The sequence below is a fragment of the Panthera tigris genome, chromosome B2, assembly GCF_018350195.1.
Source record: "Panthera tigris isolate Pti1 chromosome B2, P.tigris_Pti1_mat1.1, whole genome shotgun sequence".
Taxonomy (NCBI): domain Eukaryota; kingdom Metazoa; phylum Chordata; class Mammalia; order Carnivora; family Felidae; genus Panthera; species Panthera tigris.
The window spans coordinates 76,409,372-76,432,100 of NC_056664.1; the positions used below are offsets into that span (position 1 = coordinate 76,409,372).

The following is a 22,729-nucleotide window of genomic DNA, read 5'->3' on the forward strand; positions in this document are numbered from 1 at the left end:
CACATTATATTTTTCCCTTTATCAAAGGCATGAAAATATTGCATCATAGTAAAGTTTTGTGTTAACTCTTCTTTTTAAATTCTACATTAAGGAAGGGGGGAAAAATCCCAGGCTAATAAATCTAATAACTGTAATGGATCATAAACCCCCAATTTTTAGTGATCTACCAGTAAAACCCAGAGCAGTTAACAGATATCTTTTGGCTGTATAAGATAAAACATATTCAATAAGAAGGGATATTTTTGTTAGTAGTTTTTCTTGTCGCAAAATAACACGACTCTTCATTTCTCCCTCATTTCTTGCCCTCAGTGATTATAAATTGCTATAATATTTATCAAACAGGATGTTTGTTTTCAAATATTATATAAAATCTTCTAAGAATACTCATGAAAATTTTCATTTGTAAGTTCCATTTTTAAAGACTTGAGGTCACAATCAAAATGGTAAAATAATGGGTTCGTCACTAAACTTTAATTTAAAAAAAAATACACCACTATTGTGTACCCTTAAATGATTCTTTGTTTTCATTACCCCCAAACTGCCAGTTTACATTATTTAAGCAATGGTATCAAGGACAGAACACTGTACTAGGAATAAATTGACCCAGGCATAATCCTTGACCCATTAGCTACCTCTGACACTTCATCAAAGTTAGTTTCTATATAATGGGTATGATAATGACCCACTTATCCCCCTGGATAATGATGCAGATAAAATGAAAAGAAAGGATGGGGTGCCTGGGTGGCTCAGTCGCATCTGACTGACTAAGCATCTGACTTTTCATGTCGGGCTCAGGTCATGATCTCATGGTGGTGAAATCAAGCCCCATGTCGGGCTCCGTGCTGAGGGTGGAGCCTGCTTGGGATTTTCTCCCTTTCTCTCTCTGCCCACCCCCTTCAAAAATAAACATTTAAAAAAAAATGAAAAGGATAGATAGCGTTAACAATCCAAAAAACAAAAGAAAATATTTGCAAATCATATATATGAATTCGTATAACTCAATAATGAATAGACAACCCGGTTAAAAAATGGCAAAGAATCTGGATAGACATTTTTGAAAAAAAGATATACAAATGGCCAATAAGCATATGAAAAGACGCTCAATGCCACAAGTCATCAGGGAAATGTAAATCAAAGCCACAATGTTACTACTTCATATCCATTAGGCATGGTTAGAATCCAAAAATGAGATAATAACTAGTTCTGGCAAGGATGTAGAGAAATCAGAACCCTCATATACTACTGGTGGGAATGTAAAATGGTATAGCCACTTTGGAAAAGAGTCTGGTAGTTCCTCAAAAAATTAAACAGAGAGTTACTCGTTTGACCCAACAATTATATTCCTAAGTTTACCCCCTAAAGAAATTAAAATATATATCCCCAAAACCATTAAAAACACTTGTACACAATGCTATATGGCATTATCCAAAATAGCCAAAAAGTGGAAATAATCCAAATGTCCATCAACTGATGGATGGATAAACAAAATGTGGCATATCTACACAATGAAATATTATTCAGACCTAATAAAGAAGTCCTGATACATGCTACAACTATAACATGAATGAACTTTGAAAACTTTATGCCAAGTGAAAGTAACCAGTCACAACAGGCCACATATTACATGATTCCATTTATATGAAATATCCAGAATTAACAAATCTATAGAGCCAGAAAGTAGATTGGTTGTTGGCTAGAGCTAAGAGGATGAAAGAACAAGGATTAATGGCTAAAGAATGAGGTCTCTTTTGGGTGATAGAAACGGTATAAAATTGTTGTGATGGTGCATAACTCCAGGAATATCTGAAAAAACACTGAACATTTAAATGAGTGAGTTGTCTGGTATACAAAGTAGACCTCAATAAAGCTGTTACCAAAAAGTACACATAAAGCAATCCAAGTATGAGGTACTATGATTTTAAAATCACTGGGCTTGGGGCGCCTGGGTGGCTCGGTCGGTTAAGCGTCCGACTTCGGCTCAGGTCATGATCTCACGGTCCGTGAGTTCGAGCCCCTCGTTGGGCTCTGTGCTAACAGCTCAGAGCCTGGAGCCTGTTTCAGATTCTGTGTCTCCCTCTCTCTGACCCTCCCCTGTTCATGCTCTGTCTCTGTCTCAAAAATAAATAAACGTTAAAAAAAAAAAATTTTTTTTTTAAATAAAAAAAATAAATAAATAAAATAAAATCACTAGGCTTTCTCAAAGCCTAACACAACAAAGCTATTCTTCTAAATTAATACTTATAAATTTATTGTAATGAATCAGCTTTTTGATCAATTGATTTTATTTGACTTACTCTAAGTTGTAATTTAAGTGACTTACTATCAACCAATTGATATTTCTTACTAAATCTTTTATTCCAATTAAACTCTATATATGTGCCTTAGAATTTTTTCAACAATACGATTAAGGGGCGTCTGGGTGGCTCAGTCAGTTAAGTGTCTGACTTCGGCTCAGGTCATGATCTTGCGGTCCATGAGATCGAGTACTACATCAAGCTCTGTGCTGACAGCTCAGAGCCTGGATCCTGCTATGGATTCTGTGTCTCCCTCCCTCTGCCCCTCCCCCACTCACATTTTCTCTCTCTTTCTCTCTCTCTCTCTCAAAAATAAACATTAAAAAATTTTAATTAAAAAGTAGACAATGTGATTAATATTTATCAACTTTTTTCTATTTATAAAATGGTAAAAGCTCAATATGAAGAAAAATAAAGATGAACTGAAAGAAGTGCATGGAAAGAACCAAAAATCAGCATCAACCCATCATGTTGGTAAGAGTTAACAATAAGGATATATATGTACTTAATACACATATTAACAAGCTTTAATATGTAAACTTTGTTTTCAATGTGGAAAAATACCACATATATTATTTTCCAGCCTCTTCCACTTGATTATATAAGGAAAATAATTTCTCATGTAAATAAGTACTATTCTACAAAACGATTTTTCATGGCTGTACAGGATTCTATAATTGGCATGTTCTATATTTTAATCAACAATTTTATCATTAGACATCAGATTTTCTTTTCAGTTTTCCTTTTCTTAAATTATATACTACAATGAATCTTCGAGCATTCATTTTTACATACATCTCATGATTATTTATTTAAAATATATTATCAAAAATATAATTATTTGGAAGTATAGACATTTTTAAATCTTTTGGTAAAGATTACCAAACTGTCCTCCAGTATATGAGTTATACCAATTTGGATTTGTACTTGTTCTGCCTGTTTCCCCACAATGACCATTACTAGACATTATCATTCTTTCCCAATCTGATAGGCAACAGAAGAGCATCTCATCAAAAAACTGTATTTATTTGATGTGAGACAACATAGTCTCAAGTGTTCATTGGCCATTTTTATTTTTCTTTTGTGAACTGCTTATTCATATTTTTGCATATCTTTTCTACAGTGATTGACTATTTTGTTAATTTCTCAAAAAAGTATAGAAACATTTAACAAGATTTACCTTTATTTAGTAATTGTAGAGAGATGATATATACCAGTTTATTGTCAATGTGCTCAATTCTATCAAACTGACAAGGCAGTATGCAAGCATGTGTGTCTATAGCCAACATACTGTAACTACATACAAAGACCCAAACATATGACTTGAAACATTTTTTTAAAAAGTAGATCATAATCATCGCCATTTACTCAATAAATTCATCTAACTAGAACGAGACTTTTTTTTTCCTACAGTTGTCTTTAGTTGTCTTTTTATTTCTAATTACTACAAACCAAGGTGCATAAGCATTAAAGAAAGTAAAACTTATCAATAAATCAAAAATGACCCATTTACCTTTTAATCTAAAAAAATTAAAGTGAAGAAAAAAATACTTATAGTATAGGATAAAGTAAAACTAAGATTAAAAAAAAAAAACACCTTTTTAGGAATAATAAAACCCCAAATTCCCAAATTTCTCATTATAAATATATACCTTGTGAATCCTTCGAATTAAGACAGATGCAAAAAACCGTAATGTAATTCTCAGTTCATCAACAAAGGACTCATCATCTGTTACATCCCTTCAATTAAGGAGAAAAGCAAGCATTTAAGAGCTCAGAGAAATACACCATTACTCCTTCCACAAACCTGGGAAAGTTCAGAACTTCCTCTTTTTTTCCTTTTAATTATGCTATTTTCCTTTGCTTTTTAAACAATGCATTACATTACAGAATAAAAGATAAAAATGTACAATGAAAAAATAAACATCTCCCATAATTCTAGTACCAAGACATAATCATTACTAAGTAAACTGTAGTATATATTTCCCTGTAGACAACCACATATACAAAGTTATATTTTTACAATACTACAATCATTTTCTAAACATCATTAAAGAAATTTCTAAGAAACAAAACAAAGAATAATATGAGAGGAGCAACAGAATTAAATTAATACAAAATTTTAATTTAGTTTAAAATATTTATAGATTAATATTATAAACTGATTGTAAAGGGTAAAAAATAATAATTCTATTTGAAAAAGAAAATAAAGTGAAACTCAAACATTTTTAAACGGAAATTTTGACAACTTTCTTCTGAGAAGCTACTTTTCATTTTCCTGAAGGCTTGAGGTCCCTAGAAGAATTAGGTCACTTCTCTAATCAAAGCAAGCGAGAAAGGTATGTATAATGGTGATATCCTGAACTTGGAGATGGTGCTATTTAGTCCCTTGGCAGAATAAAGAAGATAATTGTATTAACCACGCTTCCTACTATTAATCCCAGGAAAGTGGCTATTTCAGTATCAATAACTACACTGAAGAGAAAATACATACTTTAATATTTAGAAATACAGCCAGCTTTAATGAAGAGTCATAACATGGGCAGGAGTGAGGGGAATATTCACAACAGGATTCATTATACAAAAAGACTTATCATCAACTTTACTTAAATGGCAAATGCCCCATATTTAAGACAGAATCCAACATAAAAATATTAATTTACATAGCTTTTCAGGAAAATATGGCATATAAATTGGATATTAAGTTTAATACATATAGAGCATCTCACCTACTAGCAGCTTTTAATTAGAAAATTCAAAATATATAAAATTAAGACAGATGTCATTGAATATTACACCTGTAAGTCATATAGGTGTAAGTGTTCAAATATGTAACTAAATACACGATGTTTTTGTAAGGAAACATTTATTAAGTATATAATTTGAATTTCTGATTCTCAAACTAGATTAATTTTTTAGATCTAGAGTATTTTCTATATCCTTCCAAGGCAGAGGGTGCTTGTACATCCATAGCAGATACTAAAAACAGTTACTTTGGAAAAAAACATTAATATAATACTATTAAAATTATATTTCAATTTAATGAAACATCTGAATATAAATTTGCCTCTAAATGTACAATTATTTCAAATGTAAAAAGCGCATACAAAATATTAAGTTACATTCAGGAGTGATAAGAAATTCTCTAAGTTGATTTTCCTTCAAAAAGCAGCCTAGGTTTTTCTTCTTTGCTGTCACTAAACTGTTAATTGATTGCCTATGTCTATGGTTCTTATCTAGGGCCAATTATGCCTCCCAGGTAATATCTGGCAATCTCTGAAGACATTTTTGATGATCACAAATAAGAGGATGAGGGGGTATTACTGGTAGCTAATGGAAAAAGGACAGGAGTTCTGCTAAACATCCTATAATACATAGGACAGCCCCTCCAAAAGAAGAATTACTTGGCCTAAAATGTCAATAGTGACAAAGTTGGGAAATCCTGGCCTACATTGAAAACATTTCATTAGCACACTTCATTGTATTCAGTAAAGAAAAAAGGTATTATAGAAAGAACATACCTGTACCACGGATAAACAAAGTTTTCCAACACTAATTCAAGAACCTGTATAAAAATTATTTTTTAAAGAAAAATCAAATTAATTAACTAATTCTAGGAAAATAAACCATACTACTAAATAATATATATTGCCAAGAACCAATTTTATTATCCCAAATATTGACATCTAATATCATACTTTCACATGACAAAGTGTGTATGTCAACCTTACATGGTTGTTGTGATGATCAAAGACAAAATATGAGGGGCGCCTGGGTGGCTCAGTTGGTTAAGTGTCCAACTCTTGATTTCAGCTCAGGTCATGATCTCACGGTTTCTGAGTCCAAGCCCCATGGTGGGCTCCGCGCTGACAGCGAGGAGCCTGCTTGGAATTCTCTCTCTCTCCCCCTCTCTCTCTGCCCCTTTCCTGCTTGTATGCAAACATGCCCTATCTCTCAAAAATAAATAAACATTAAAAAAAAGAACATATGTGAAAGCCATAAAACTCCATAAAAAGAAAAATTGCTATTAGAATGATATATACACATTTCTAAATATTCCTACAATTAAATAAAAAAAAAAAAAAACACTTAAATTTTTCCTGACTTCTCTGAAGAGTCACTGAACTACAAGTTCTATGGAAAGAAGAAAAATATAGGTTAGCCTTTTAGATTCCTAACTTTCTCTATAAATCAGTATTCCTTGAATAAAATGAAGAAACAAGTAGCTAAGACTTACATAAGGGGTCAAATTTAGGAATCAGTGATTACTTTTATAAGGGGTCAAATTTAGGTATAAGTGATTACTTCAGAAGGGAGAATCGTGACTAAAGAAACAATGAGGGGGACTTCTGGGGTGCTAATAATGCTTTGTTTCTTGATCTGGGTGCTAAGTTATATGGATATGTTTACTTTGTGAAAATTTTAGGCTGTAAATTTATAATCAGTATATAAATTATAAGTAAAAAGTAACAAAACTAAAGAAACCCTAGGTGTTAAACTTTACATTTCTTGGAGCACTTGGGTGGCTCAGCTGGTTGAGCATCTTTTTGATTTCAACTCAGGTCATGATCTCACAGTTTGGGAGTTTGAGCCCTGCATTGGGCTGTCTGGGCTGACAGTGTGGAACATGCTTGGGATTCTCTCTCTCCGCCCCTTCCCTGCTCGCTCTCTCCCTCTCTCTCTCTCCCAAAATAAATAAACATTAAAACAAAAACAAAAACAAAAAAAACTTTCCATTACTTGTGTCTGGGTGTAGCAGTATGTTAATTTTTAAAAAGACCTGCAACAGGGTGACTGGGTGGCTCAGTCAGTTGAGCATCCAACTTCAGCTCAGGTCATGACCATATGGTTCCTAAGTTTAAGCCCCACATTGGGCTCACTGCTAGTAGCACAGAGCCTGCTCCAGATTCTATGTCCCCCCCACCACCTGACCCTCCCCTGCTCATGCTCTCTCTCTCTCTCAAATAAACATTAAAAAAAAAAAATGTGTCTATTGCAAATGTAGAACCAAAAGTTTTAAAAAATAATAAAAAGAAATAAAGACTTGCAACAGTGGGCAGTAACTTTTAAAAGCAGTAAGGAGAGAATGAAACAATATATCTAATCTGACTATATGCCTATATTCCTTCTCTGGCAGCAATAAGGTTACAGATTCTCTAAATATTAAGGCAAGATTTGATTTTTAATTAGAAAACCTAAGCACTGGTGATTATCAAGTGGGAAAATAAAATACATATAAGCAGGGATATGACACAGAAACTAGAAAGTCTGCCATTAAACATCTGGTCTTATTTTATTTCCTAATTCCAATCACTAATTACTATTGATTTTACATCCTGAGTAGCTCTCTTCTACAGCTCCATTGATCAGTCCTTATTTTCTCACTCCTAAATTGTAGCAACAGCCTCTAAACTAGTCTCCTTCCAAGCTAGCTCCCTTCTACCCACCACAAAGCTGTTAGAGTAACCTAAAACATATATTTGAACATATTATCCCCCCCCCACCCCGTATAAACCTTCAATTTCTCAAACCACAATATATCAAAGTAAGAAGAGTGGAGCTGCGCTAATTTTAAAGGGGTGGGAGAAAGATGTCTGCCAGCAGCTGTGACCATTACTTTCTTTTCACCTCCCACTACATCCTATGAGTCACATCTGAAAACTCCAGTTACACAGTTCAAAAATCACTGGCTTCCAAGATCAATTACACTCCTTCAGCAAAGTCCTTTTAGTCTTTTGATAATCTGATTTCTAAAGGGCCATATAAGAACTGGTTAAGGGGCGCCTGAGTGGCTCAGTCGGTTAAGCGTCCTACTTCAGCTCAGGTCATGATCTCATGGTTCGTGAGTTTGAGCCCCACGTCAGGCTCTGTGCTGACAACTCAGAGCCTGGGGCCTGTTTCAGATTCTGTGTCTTCCTCTGTCTGCCCCTCTGCTGCTTGCACTCTGTCTCTCGCATTGTCTCAAAAATAAATAAACATTAAAAAGAAAATTAAAAAATAAAGAAATAAATATAAACTGGTTAAGAACTAAGCCAGACTCGGGTTTTAGAGTGAGTTCTGCTAGCAAGCAGCTATGAACTTGAGAAAATTATTAAAACCCTCTAAAGCCCAGTTCTGGTAAATTCATCAATAATAGCACCTATTTTATAGGTTGTGTGATTTCAGAAAATTATGTAAGTAATTAGTATTATGCCTAATACAGAGCAATAACCAATAAATATTAGCTGCTAGAATATAGTATCTTCACTGCCCACATCCTCCCTCACATTTTGCCCTCCAGCTTACTGAACACCTTGTTTCAAGGCCTCTCTTTCCTTTCAAAAGCTCTTCCTAAACCATGAAATACCTTTTTCCACACACTATCAGTTATAGAGGTATAGAAGTATAACTTCTAGTTATACTTTCTGATTGCCCCTCTCAACAGTTATTCATTTCTTCCTCTGTACTAATAATATACATCGCACATTTCTTCCATTATTGCCTGCATTTACATTATATTGTATGTACCTGTTTATATGCCTACCTCCCCTCCTAGATTGAAATTCCTAGAAGAAAGTGACCATATCTTACTTCTCCTTCTATTCCTAGAGCCAAGTCCAGTTCCTGCCTATAGTAAAATCTCAAAAAATGTTTTTAAATGTTGGAGCTTACATTTACTGAACACCAGTAAGTGCCAGGCAGTCAGCCAGGAGCTTCCCTTAAGTTCTTTCTTTCTTTTTTTTTTTTTTAAGAAATTAATGAAGTGCCAAAGACACATAATACTCTTATTAGAGGTCTTATCTTCAGCAGACCTCATCAAATCAGCACTCTCCAATAAAAATGTAACGTGAGCCACATATGTAGTCTTAAATTTTCAGGGGCGCCTGGGTGGCTCAGTCGGCTAAGCGTCCGACTTCAGCTCAGGTCATGATCTCGCAGTTCGTGGGTTCGAGCCCCGCGTCGGGCTCTGTGCTGACAGCTCAGAGCCTGGAGCCTGTTTCAGATTCTGTGTCTCCCTCTCTCTCTGACCCACCCCGTTCATGCTCTCTCTGTCTCAAAAATAAATAAACGTTAAGAAAAAAAATTAAAAAAAAAAAAATTTTTTTCTAGTACCTACACTTTTTAAAAAGTAAAAAGAAACAGGTGAAATTAATTTTACAATATATTTTATTTAAACAAATATATATCTAAAATATTATCATTTCAACATGTAATCAATAAAATATATAATAGGATACTTTACCTTCCTTTTTTCTTACTAAATCCTCAAAATCACATCTCAATTTGGGCTAATACATTCCAAGTTGTTTATTAACAGCCACATGTGGCTAGTGGCGACCATACTAGACAGCATAGTCCTAAATCAAGGAATCTTGAAGATGAAAAAGGACTTACAGAAGAAATGAAAAAGAAAAGTGCCAACAGTTTGGCATTTATGCAGCATACTTTTAGCCAAAGGATACAAATTGGAAAAAAAGATAATTAGGTAGGATTCAGGAGCCTAATGCTATTCTTCAACTAATTAGCATTCAACTTAATTCAGTACATATCTATCAACTACCAACAAAATATCTGGCACTACAGTTAGTGCTGGGAACAAATGGGACCCTACTCTCTGCCTTCAAGGACTTGACTGTTTTCTCAGATCAATGGGGAAAAAAAAGTCTCTAAAAGAAATAACTAAAATATATATGTTACCCAAAAGGTACATATAAAATGTGACTGCAACAAAGAAAAGGGAGCATTTTATTCCTACATTATGTGGAAACTGTGACAAGTATCCTGTCCTCTGCTCTACCCTTCAGCCAGTGTCAAAACTGGGATCATAATTCAGCAGGACAGACTTGCTCCTTATAGCTCATGTCTCCTTTTGGAATTACAAAATAGTATTGTCTTACCATAAAGATGACTATTGTTATAAAGTTAAGCAATATCTAGGTAAAACAGTGCTTTCTTTCACTAAAATGTCCATTTAAATTAGACATGGGATCCAAAAACATTTCTAACTTACCATTTGAGTTGCATATTTCATAATAACCAACTACCTAGTCAAGAATTGATTAGGTGGCATATATTAAGATGTTCCTTGACTAAAGTTTCCATAGTATTTAATATTTTCCGCTTGAGTATATTTGACAATATTAAATAAATCTGTTACCTCTGAGAGAGATGCATCAACCTTGGAAGAAATTTTTAAATCTAGCCATGGCTGGTAGTTTTCAAGTAGTAAGGAAGGCCTAAAGAAAATCATACAATTAAAATGCTTGAAATCCAAAAGGTAATTGGAAGGATCAACACATAAAAAATGTTTAACTTACCTATGTCGTTTACATTTCACTTTACCACAAACAGCACAGCTACGACCTTGAGGAAATAATTCTTGAAGTCCTAACTGCTAAAAAAGGGAAATGAGGAAGGAGAGAGATTTGCCTTTACTTTACACTTAATCTTTACTAAAGAGAATAATATTTTCAAAAGCTTATCAATGTATAAATTCAGCAAATTTTTAAAAAAATTATCACTTGTATGCTGTAACACTGAAATCATTCCTTGTAATAAATACTGCTGGCTAAATTAAACTGCCAAATCAAAGAGAAAAAATACCTGATGAAATGCATTATAATACCTAAGCCAAATTTCCAAGCTTAAAATTAAGGATAGTTGTTATGTTCACTTATTAAAAAAAGAAAAATCGATCTATATTTGAAAATGATACTCTACTGAAAAAATGTAAGGAAAAACTATTTTTTATTTCTCTAAAACCTTAACTTCAATTAGGAGAAAGAGAAGTAATGTTCCTGACAAAATATGGGGCATCACTGGGGGCGTTTGGGTAGCTCAGTCAGTTAAGTGTCCCATTCTTGGTTTCGGCTCAGGTCATGATCTCATGATCATGGGATCAAGCCTCGTGTCTAGCTCCACACTGAGCATGGGGAGCCTGCTTGAGATTACCTTTCTGACCCTCCCCCACTCGTACACACATGTGCACATGCTGACTTTTTCTCTCAAAATAAATAATCATTCATATATGAGGCACCCCTTTCCTCTGTGTTTTTTTCTTAGTAGAAATACCAACAAATCTAAAAAGAGGGACTGAATTAACTTGAAGAATTATTAAGCAAGACTTCAAGATATCTACACACTAGTGACTTTGCCTACTCGACATAGATTCAGTACACTACCACCCTAATGAAATTTCAGATATACAAATTATTTTGGTTAAGCAAACTTCCTAATTATTTCTGTCTCTTTTTATGGAGCAAAAAGACATTTAGGAAATTAACAGGGTTAGATCATTTAATCCAGAGTTCCCTAATTGTGTCTGTGCCTCAGAATCACCTGGAAAGCCTTTAACAAATACTGATTATGAGGTCCTAACCAAGAACTATTCCATCAAAATCTGGTGGGAAGGCCTAGGAATCTCTATTTTAAAGATTTCTCAGGTGATTCTACTATACAACCAATCTGGGAACCTCTGTCTTAATTTATTGTCTTCATGGTTAATATGCAGTTAGAGGACACTCTAAAATTATGGATCTCAGGGCACCTGGGTTGCTCAGTAGGTTAAGTGTCCAACTTCAGCTCAGGTCATGATCTCACATTCATCAGTTCGTGAACTGTGCTGACAGCTCAGAGCTTGGAGCCTGCTTTGGTTTCTGTGTCTCCCTCTCTCTCTGCCCCTCTCCTGCTCACACTCTGTCTCTCACACTCTCAAAAATAAATAACATTAAAAAATAAAATAAAATTATGGATCTCAACTTTTTGAGAATTTTGTATTTTCTTTTCATAGCTCCCTGTAGAACTATATGCCTTCAAAAATATACACATAAATTTCATTTTGAATATGTTCTTATGTCTTCCACTATTAAATAATAGCAGATGGATTTTTTAAATCACTGCTTTAACATGCTGTCAATAATAATATTAAACAGCACAGATAATACATGCTGACTCTTTCAAAAATAAGAACACAAAAATTTTACCTTGGGTTTGTATTTTATTGTGAAGAATATATTTGGTAAGAGAGAATCTGGTCCCAATGAGCAATAGAAGGTAACAACTCCAGCAACAAATGACCAGAAGATCATTAAAACATGAAGATACCTTAGAAATAAATGAAAATAATTATTACAACCAAACAAAAGTATAAAATTTAAGTTATTCCTTCAATGATTCAACAAGTATTTATTAAGCACCTACCATATCAGACTGAAGACAGATCTCCAATTGTCATGTCTCTGATATATTTATTTAACTCTAAGGATCACAGAATGCATGCTATCAAATGTACATTTCATTTAAAGTATATGAAAGTATAAATTTTCAGTATTTTGTAATTTGGTACCTAGGTTTGACTAGTCTATATTTTTCCAAAAGACCTTCCAATAATATTGGTAGTATTAATACACCATCAAAATTCTGATTATTTTTCATTAAATCAAAAAAAACTTTACTGACTAATATTTTGTGCTACCCAGTACTACACTCTAGGGAGACAACTGGGAACAGCACTGCCATGATCTTTACATGCATGGAAAACATGATCTAGTAGATGTAACAGGTAAGTAAATGAGCACAATACAGTGTGATCATGTGTTCTATATTATGACAAGAGAAAGCATACATGATATGGGAACACCTCAGGCAGAATATATAACCCAAATTTAAAAGGACAAAAAAGCTTTTTTCAAAGAAAGCAGTATCTATGGAAAAGCTTAAAAGAGTGAGTAGCAGAAACCCAACAGAAAAGAATAGGGTAGAGAAATGAGGGACTTGGAAAGAGACAGGGGAATTCAAACTTGGGAAAACCACATGAACTAAGATTTGAGCATAGCTCCAAGGACCAAGTGGCTTTAAGATGAATCTTAAAACAAAACAAAACAAAACAAAACAAAACAAAAAACAGGGGTGTCTGGGTGGCTGTCAGTTTAGAGTCCCACTTCAGCTCAGGTCATGATCTCATGGTTCATGACTTCAAGCCCCATATCAGGCTTGCCGCTGTCAGCACAGAGTCCACTTAGGATCCTCCGTCCCCCTCTCTCTCTGCCCCTCCCCTGCTCATGCTCTCTCTGTCTCAAAAATAAACATTTAAAAAAAAAAAAAAAAAGAAACAGAAGCCAGATGATATGGAGTCATAAAATAAGGCACCTTAACATGTCTCAATACAGGCAGTCCTCATACTGCACAGTCCTGATATGCACAAATTTTTGTTAGCACAATTTTGTGAAACACCAGTCCCCCAACAACACAGTTCAAATCCCAATTACCACATTATGTCTATTAATTGATAACTGTATAAGGTACAAACTGTGGTGCTAGTTCTTCAGTCCACAAATCACTATGTAGTGGTGAGAGGAGAATGAAGCCAGGCCACAGAAAGAGAAAAAGGGAAGTGAAGAAAGTATTGGTTGCATTTTAAATTCGGGTTCTACGTGTCTCTGAAGCCTAGCTACTACAACTCCAGTTCTTTCTGCACTTACAAAAACTTCCAAGGATTCCACTCTTTGCCAAACCTAGTGTGAGTTTAGTTTCTGTCATCTACCACAAGTAATATCTAGGAGACAATGAAGAGTTTTAAGAAGATTTTAGGGATTTTCAAAGTTTTACGAAGGAGAGTGGTATCACTAGATTCTATAATCAAAAAACCACTCTGGCTGCAGTATAGAGATAGCAGCCTGAATTGGAAACATGCAGGCTAATTAGAAAGCTGCAGTAATCCACAGGAATAAAAGGATAGCCAATACAGAGATAAAAAGCTGATTGTTCTGCAACACCCAAGAGGAAGAATTAAGAGGACTGAGTTGTTGATTATGTGAGCTGAAGGAATAGGTAAAAAAATCAGTTCTCTTTGGACATGCTAAATTTCAAGTGTCTTAAAACATGGCAAGCCAAGATGCTTCATGAGCAGTTAAATATTGGGTAGTTTAAATCTCTGCAGAGAATATGGGCTAAGGAAAAGATTTTGGGGATTATCACATAAAGGTCACTGAAGTCATGGGAATAAATGAAATGACCAAAGGAAAAGCTACAGAATGAAAAAAGAAGAGAGACGTTTAAGAAATAAGCAGAGCCAGAGAAATTTATAAAGGAATTAGAAGAGCTGGGAAGAAAACCAAGGATCAAGTCATAAAAGCTGTCAAGGCAAAAAAATCAATCAATCAATCAATCAACAGGGACAAAGTAGTTAACATGATCAAATATTTGTAAAATTAAGTAAAAGACAGTTTAGCAGCTGAGAAGTTTTAGCAACAAAAAAAGGCACTGATGAACTGGCAAAAGCAATCTTAGTAGAATGGCAAAGGACCACAGTGGATTACAGAGTGAAATGGAAAAAAGTAAAGTTGGTAAATGTGGTGAATTGACTTTTTAAAGGAACGACGGGCTAAGGTGGTGGCTGGAGGAAGATAATGAGTGAAAATGTTTAGTAAAACCTAATCATATTTAAATGTTGACAGGATAGCAGAAGAAAAGAGAAAAAAAGGAAGGAGAGAAGAACTAATTGAATAACATCCTAGTGAAGACAGCAGTAGTTGGGATTCAGAGCCTAAATAGAATAGTAATAAGAGGGGGAGATATCTCTTCCCAAATACCAGAGAGAAAGAACAGATGGATGGGAATGCAGTTAAACCTATCAATTCAGTAGTGAGGATTAAAATATAGTGGCCTTCAAGTGAAATAGGAGATGCTCAGAGAAAAGGCAAAGGTTGCAAGATAAGTTCTAGCAGATTGGGGAAGTTCTGAAACAGCTGCTCAGGAAAAGTAAAGAAAAGGGTATTCTGAGGAACTGCTGGACAATACTGAAGTTGAAGAGTTAAATTTGCAGATTTGGGACTTTCTCTTAGCATTCAGTGACCAAGATATAAACACTAAAAAAGCAAGCAGCATCATTGATCCAAGATTTGAATTTTGTCAGGTGAGTGCATAGAAAGGAGTTAAGGATTCTGGTAAGAGAGTGGTTGAAGTGATGGACCATGGATTCTAAGCTAGACCAACTCTAAACTGCATAGGAAAGCAACAACAGAAGTGAAATAACAGATAGGAAGAAAACAAAGGAGTCAGGGGGCTGAGAAGTCAAGGAGCAGGTACAATGTGACTGACTGAATGAAAGAAGTAGACAATGGTCAGCAAGAAGGATACTTGTTTTTTAAGATTTTGGCGGTAAACCTCTTTCTGGTGATAATAAGGGCCACTGTATGTTGATCCAAGTGGAAGGCTGAAAAGGAATCACCTCAAGATAGACTATTTGGTTCGTTATTCACACAAGCACTGAAGTCACCGAGAATGATGACAAGATTTAAAATGGGGAGAAAGTTTATAACCCACAAATCAAAGTCATCTATAAACGAACACAAATGACCTGGAGATTGATATCAATGAGAAAACAGACAAATGGCATATGTTTCAAAGGAGTAAGAGACTTCTGCTTCCTTGTCAGAATGATTGGTACCAGACTTACCTTCCAACCATAAACAACTATAAAATAGGACAAAACATATGCAGTACCTTTCAGGCACTGGACAACAGGTAGTAGAGGATTGTAATCTGATTGTAACCAAGCACACAATTGAGTTCCACATCCATCCCAGTTCTCTGACTGGGAACAATGTCCCAAGTACAGTATGGAATACAAAAGATTACAGAAGACCTGGGAGCTCAGAACTGGGAAATATACAGCACCAAGTAGTAAGAAGTGAAGATGGATGATTAGAGGGTGCTTACCTATTAACAGACAGTGACCAAGTAAATATAAAAGCTCTGAAACAAAGACTCAGCCACCAAACCAAATGAATTGCCTGGTCTTAATGTTGGCTGCAGAACAAAATAAAAACCCCTTAAACTTGTATGGTCCCTTTCAGTCTGGCCCCAGTTCACCTTTCTACTCTTACAGCTTCCCATTCCCTTTTTTTTTTTTTTTTTTTAAGGTTTATTTATTTTTGAGAGAGAGTGAGTTTGTGTATGTGAACGAGCAGGGGAAGGGCAGAGAGAGGGGGAGACAGAGGACCCAAAGCGGGCTCTGTGCTGACAGTGGAGACCCCAATGCGGGGCTCAAATTCGTGAACGGTGAGATCATGACCTGAGCTGAAGTCGGACGCTTAATGAACTGAGCCACTCAGGTGCCCCCCCCACTTTTTTTTCAAAGTAATCTCTACACCCAACATGGAACTTGAACTCACAGCCCGGAGATCAAGACTCACATGCTCTACTGACTGAGCCAGCCAGGCACCCCTCTTCCCATTCCTTTATCCAAAGCTTCACTCTAACCAAAATAGCATACCTGACATCAAGCTTTAAAAAAAAAAAAAAAAAAAAAAAAAAACCCTATGCTTGGAAACTAACCCAAATTATAGAGATATTTCTAAATTTTTTTTAAGTTTATTTATTTTTGAGAGACAGAGACAGAGAGACAGAGAGATGGAGGGGAGGGGCAGAAAGAGAGGGAGACACAGATCCAAAGCAGGCTCCAGGCTCTGAGCTGTCAGGGCAGAGCCCAATCCAGGGCTCAAACTCATGAACTGTGAGACCATGACCTGAGCTGAAGTTGGACACTTAACCCACTGAGCCACCCAAGGCACCCCTTAGAGGTATTTCAAAGACGAAATTATGAAATTCTTGTCCACAGCTGCTTACCAAAAATCATTTTGACCAAGACAGACATGACTCAGAATTCAGAATTTTTAGGTTTTGAACAGTACATATTTCATATATAATTTAACACCTCCAGTGAGATCTAATGCAATACTCCATAACCACATATTAATACCTCTGCAGCAAAATATATGAACTATAAGAAATAAGTCAGAAATAAATACTATAAATAGTCTCATGTCTATTCAGGTCAGGTTTTGTCATCAAATGTAATTGGTGTCAGTCAAATCTAGGAGAAAAGTTACTTCTTCAGAGCCTTCTGATTTCAAAATTACAGATTAGGAATTATAGACCCATACTCAGACTGAAAGACAATGTATGGACTATAACTAAGGCAAGCAATAACTATGGTATTATTTAAGAAAAAAATCTGTATCTTTATTTTTATTTTTTTGAGAAAGAGAGAGCATGAGCAGGGGAGAGGCAGAGAGAGAGGGAGACAGAGGATCCCAAGCGGGCTCTGCGCCAACAGCAGCAGGCCTGTTCAGGAACTCGAACTCACAAACTGAGAGATCATGACCAGAGCCAAAGTCAGACACTCAACCAATTGAGCCACCCAGGTGTCCCCAAAATCTGTATCTTTAAATGCATTACCCCTGTGGTTCTCAACGAAGAGTGTTTTGTCCTCCAGGGGACATTTGGCAGTATATTTCTGATAGTCACAACTGTGGGGAGAGGGGAAAGGAAAGTACACTATTGACATCAAATGGCTAGAGGCCAACGCTCCTGCTAAATATCCTACAATGCACATGCCAGTCCCCCAACAACAAAAAATTATCTAACCCAAATTATCAAAAGTGCTCAGGTTGAGAAATCCTGCATTAATCAGAGACAAATGTTAAAACCAATAAGCTAAACACTCAGAAAGTTGGGGAAAAATCAGGATCCAAACACAGAAAAAGGAAGAAAATAATAAAGAAAGGAATCGAAATCAATAGACAACAATGACGAGAAAAATAACAAAATACAAGCTAGGTTTTTGAAAAATTAATAAAATAAGTAAACCTCTAACTGGAAACTAGTGGAGATTACTAGGGCACCAATTATAACTTAAAATAGTGATAATTACAGGTTCCTGGGTGGCTCAGTTGGTTAAGCATCCAACTTCAGCTCAAGTCATGATCTCACAGTTGGTGAGTTCAGGCCCCACTTCGAGCTCTGGGGTGACAGCTCAAAGCCTGGAGCCTGCTTCAGAATCTGTGTGTGTGTGTGTGTGTGTGTGTGTGTGTGTGTGTGTGTGTGTGTGTGTGTGTCTGGCTCTCCCCCACTCTTCTGATTCTCTCTCTCTCTCAAAAATAAACATTTAAAAAGATTTTTAATTGATAATTAAACTAAAAGAGTAAGTATTTTTCCTACTTTTCCAATTTGAGCTGTACTAAATTGTAACTAAATAAACCTAACAGATGAAGTAAAGCAATTCTAGACGGAAAAAAAAAAAAAAGAATTCAAATTTTAAAATATACACAGAATAAAAAATATGAGAAAATCATCATGTTGCAACCTATAATGAAGTAACTCATCATGTTGCAACCTATAATGAAGTAACTCGTTCAGGGAATAAGTGATAAAAACCCAAACAGAAGGTTTGTTGGGCAAAGTATTAGCTGTCACTACCCAATTCCACAAAAAGTGAGGCAACTCCATCTGATGTGGAATTATCCTCTCAGGTGACATAAGATGTACATAACACCACCAAAGTATTCTGCACACACACACACACAAATCTAAATATGATTGAACTTATAAATCTAACACCTTGTCTCCAAAAAAAAAAATTGCAGGTGAAGACATAAAACAAAAATCAAAACAAAAAAACAAACCAAGACACCATGAGGAAACTATTAGCAAAAGTGAAAAAATGACCCAGTTTCTTCAACAAGTCAATGGTGGGGAGAGGACAAAGAAGTAGGTAATGAAGAGTGTTCTATATCCAGGTTGACAAACTATGGCACGTGGGCCAAATGCCACCCACCTTGGTATGGCTCTCAAGCTAAGAGAAGTTTTTACATTTTTTTAAAGGTTCTTAAAAAAAAATGAATATGGGACAGATACCTGATGCAGCCCAAAAGTCTAAAATATTTACTATCTGACACTTTACAGAAAAACTGTGCCAACTCTTGTTTTAAATTATAAGAGATTTATAAAAGCTTAAGAGATGTAGATGTAGATCTACAATGAGTGGATCTATTTTAGATCCTGATTTGTATAGTATACTATAAATTTTTATACAATTAGGAAAATTTGATTATAGACTTGTTATTAGATATTAACCACTATTAACTTTTTAAGGTTATGGTTTTGTGTGGAAGTGATTTTTTAAATGGGGAAAGTTCAGATTTTTTTTCTAAAAATGCAGATATTGCTGGTTATTGAACCTGTGTGATGAGTGCTTAGAAGTTCCTTGGACTCTCTTTTTTTTCTATGTATGCTTGGAAACTTTCAAAACCAAAGTCAATAAAAAAGACAGTTTTTAGCAAGACCAAAAAATAAAAGAAAACGAGAAAATACAAAATATATAAAGTATAGAATAAAAAAGAAATAATCACAGGTAAAACTGAAAAGAAAAATGAAACTATGAATACTTATGTTCATAACCTGGATAACCTGCAGGACATAAATTTCTAGAAAAAGACAAAAATGCTAGAAATTATTATGTGAAGAACTAGGTAACTTATATAGACCAATTATCATTACAGAAATTAAAACAGTAATCAGAGATCTGGCTGAAGGAAAAAAAAAAAAAGGTCCTGACCCAAATGGTTTTACCAAACTTTAATGAGATAATCCCTATCCTATACAGATGGCTTCAGGAAAGAAAAAATTAGAAAAAGCTGGTAATTTAGAAGGATTAATATAATTTTAATTCCCAAATCAGATAAAGACAATATAAGATGAATATTAGGTCTATTTTAATTTATGAAGTATTAAATAAAATATTAACTAAAACTAGCAGTGTATCATAATGAATAACAAAACATCATAAGAAGGGCATGTTTTTAAATAGCTCATTACCTTTAAATCTATATCATCACAGACTAAAGGAGAAAAAAAAAAATCTAAACAGTGATGCCTCTTGACCTAACCACTAGTTTACAGACAACAGAGAGGGAAAGGAATATACCCAACAACACTACAGGGATATAAACAACAAAAGCTAGACTATAAAAAACTCCAAAAACATATGGCCCAGTTTCTTAAACAAATAAATTGCAAGGTTAAAACAAAGTAAGCTGTATGTGAAGGGGAGGTAGCTTTCAGATCAAAAGATCATACTTGGATCTTGATTTGACTAACTGTAAAAAGTTGTTTACAGGGGCGCCTGGGTGGCTCAGTCGGTTAAGTGTCCGACTTCAGCTCAGGTCACAATCTCGCGGTCCGCGAGTTCGAGCCCCGCGTCGGGCTCTGGGCTGATGGCTCAGAGCCTGGAGCCTGCTTCCGATTCTGTGCCTCCCTCTCTCTCTACCCCTCCCCCGTTCATGCTCTGTCTCTCTCTGTCTCAAAAATAAATAAACGTTAAAAAAAAAAAATTTTTTAAAAAGTTGTTTACAAATAAGATTCATTATGGATAGAGTAACAGACAAAAACATGGTAAAGTATGTGAAAATATAGTAAAATATTAATAATGGTAAAATCTAGGCAGTACATAACTGGTCATTTATTGTAAATTCCAACATTGCTGTATGCTTAAAGGTTTTTTTTCATAAAATGTTGGAGGGAAATTCTAACAAATTCAGGGAAATCTGAACATTTAGTGGATATTTGATGACGTTAAGAAACTTTTTTTTTAATGTGATGTGGTATTGTGGTTATGTAAGAAAAAAGGACTCTTGTCTATTAGAGATACATACTGAAATGTTTAATGTTTATAAATAAAATATGTGGGGTTTGCTTTAAAATAATTGTGGGGGGAGATATTTGACTTTGAGCTCATAATTTTTTAAGCTGGGTGACAATGGTTTCTAAGAGGCTTCATTATATAATTCTATTTTTACTTATATATGTTTAAAATTATCCATAATAAGATTTTTAAAATGAAAAAAAAAAAAGGTGATTAAAAAGAGCAGCGGCACTTAGGTAGCTCAGTTGGTTGGGTGACTGATTTAGGCTCAGGTTGTGATCTCAGGGTCCTAAGATGGAAATGGAGCCCCCACTCCACGTCAGGCTCAGAGCTGGGTGTGAAGCCTGTCAGCCTGCCTGAGATTCTCTCTTCCTCTTCCTCTGTCCCTCTCCCACTCATACTAGCGCTCTCTCTCTCAAAAATGAAAAAAAAAAAAAAAAAAGACATTAAGAGCAGATCTAAATGTAGAGATTATTGATGTTCATGGATGAAAACTTTAAAAACAGTAAAGATATCAATTCTATCCATATTAATTTACAAATTAAGTAACACTGTGGTGGCATTAAATATGACTACAAATTCTCTGACACTCTTCACATAAAAAAGCAGGAGTTTAGGGGCACCTGGTTGGCTTGGTCTGTAGAGCATGCAGCTCTTGATCTCACAGTTATGAGTTCAAACCCCACATTGGACATGGAACCTACTTAAAAAAAAAAAAAGGGGGCGCCTGGGTGGCTCAGTCGGTTAAGCCTCCGACTTCAGCTCAGGTCACAATCTCACGGTCCGTGAGTTCAAGCCCCACATCGGGCTCTGGGCTGATGGCTCAGAGCCTGGAGCCTGCTTCCGATTCTGTGTCTCCCTCTCTCTCTGCCCCTCCCCCGTTCATGCTCTGTCTCTCTCTGTCTCAAAAATAAATAAACGTTAAAAAAATAAAAATAAAAAAATAAAAAGCAGGAGTTTAATTTCTTTCCCCTTAAATAGGGGCTAGCCTTAATAATTCACCTCAACTAAAAGAATGGGGCAGAGATGCAGCTACCTAACTTCCAAAGGTAGGTCATAAAATGGATATGGCTTCTGACAAGGTCTCTTTCTCAGGATGCTCAGTTTTGTAAGCCAGTACCATGATGGGGAAAAAAGCCACATGTAAAGGTTGTATATACAAGTTCTGGGCTATAGTCCCACCAAGAGCACACTCAACGATAAGCATCAACTGTCACACATGTGAATGAATAAGCCAACAAATTACTATTCTAGCCCCTTGCCTTCATTTACCTAGCTCATGCACAGTGAACACAGACCAACTCCTGTCCAAATTACAGTTCTGTGAGCAAATTAGATGTTGTTGTTGATTTAAACCACAAATTTGAGGGATGGTTTATGTGACAATACATAAACAAAACAGAAACTACATTCAAAATTCCAGCTCAATCTTTTGACAAATTTGACATATTCATTCTAAAATGAATAGGGAAAATAAAGGTTTAAAAAGAGCTGTGCCAACTTTGGGAAAGAAGGGCCAAGAGTGAGAATTTGCCCTAGCAAATATAAAACCACACTGTAAAACTTAACAGTATTGTTGAAAAAAAGAAAAGGAAAGGAAAGAAAATCTGTTACTGTTATAGTAAGAGAAAAATAAAAGAAACAGAACTTGGAGTGAAAGATCTATGAAGTTTGGTAACAAAATACGTAACACTCTAGAGTCTATCTGTCTGGGTTAAAATCCTGGCTATGACACAATGCAAATTACATACCCTCTCTGACTTGTCTGGTCCTCTATAAAATGTGGCAATAATAATACCTAATCATAATGTTATTATGATGATTAAATAAGATTAAAAAAGTGCTTAGAATAGCCTGTCACATACTAAGTTAAGTGTATATAAGCCAGTTGTGGTAATTTAAAAAGTAATAAAGAACTATCAATGAAGTAAAAAGACAACCTATGGAATGCAAAAAAAAATTTGCTAACCAT

The 22,729-nt window shown here is 35.2% G+C and overlaps 1 protein-coding gene across 8 annotated transcripts in view; it reads right to left on the bottom strand.

Moving 5' to 3' along the window:
- Positions 1–22,729, bottom strand: part of SNX14 (sorting nexin 14) — a 77,298-nt gene that overhangs the window by 45,919 nt on the left and 8,650 nt on the right. For 5 of the 8 annotated variants that reach the window (XM_042986765.1, XM_042986762.1, XM_042986767.1 and 2 more), the window contains exons 2-6: positions 12,257–12,377; positions 10,592–10,668; positions 10,432–10,510; positions 5,816–5,859; positions 3,947–4,034 (exon numbers count right to left, since the gene is read on the bottom strand). In XM_042986765.1, the coding sequence (XP_042842699.1) occupies positions 3,947–4,034; positions 5,816–5,859; positions 10,432–10,510; positions 10,592–10,668; positions 12,257–12,377 (409 nt within the window). The remainder of the gene's footprint in view (positions 1–3,946; positions 4,035–5,815; positions 5,860–10,431; positions 10,511–10,591; positions 10,669–12,256; positions 12,378–22,729) is intronic. The other 3 variants (XM_042986766.1, XM_042986763.1, XM_042986761.1) reach the window with 1 other exon arrangement.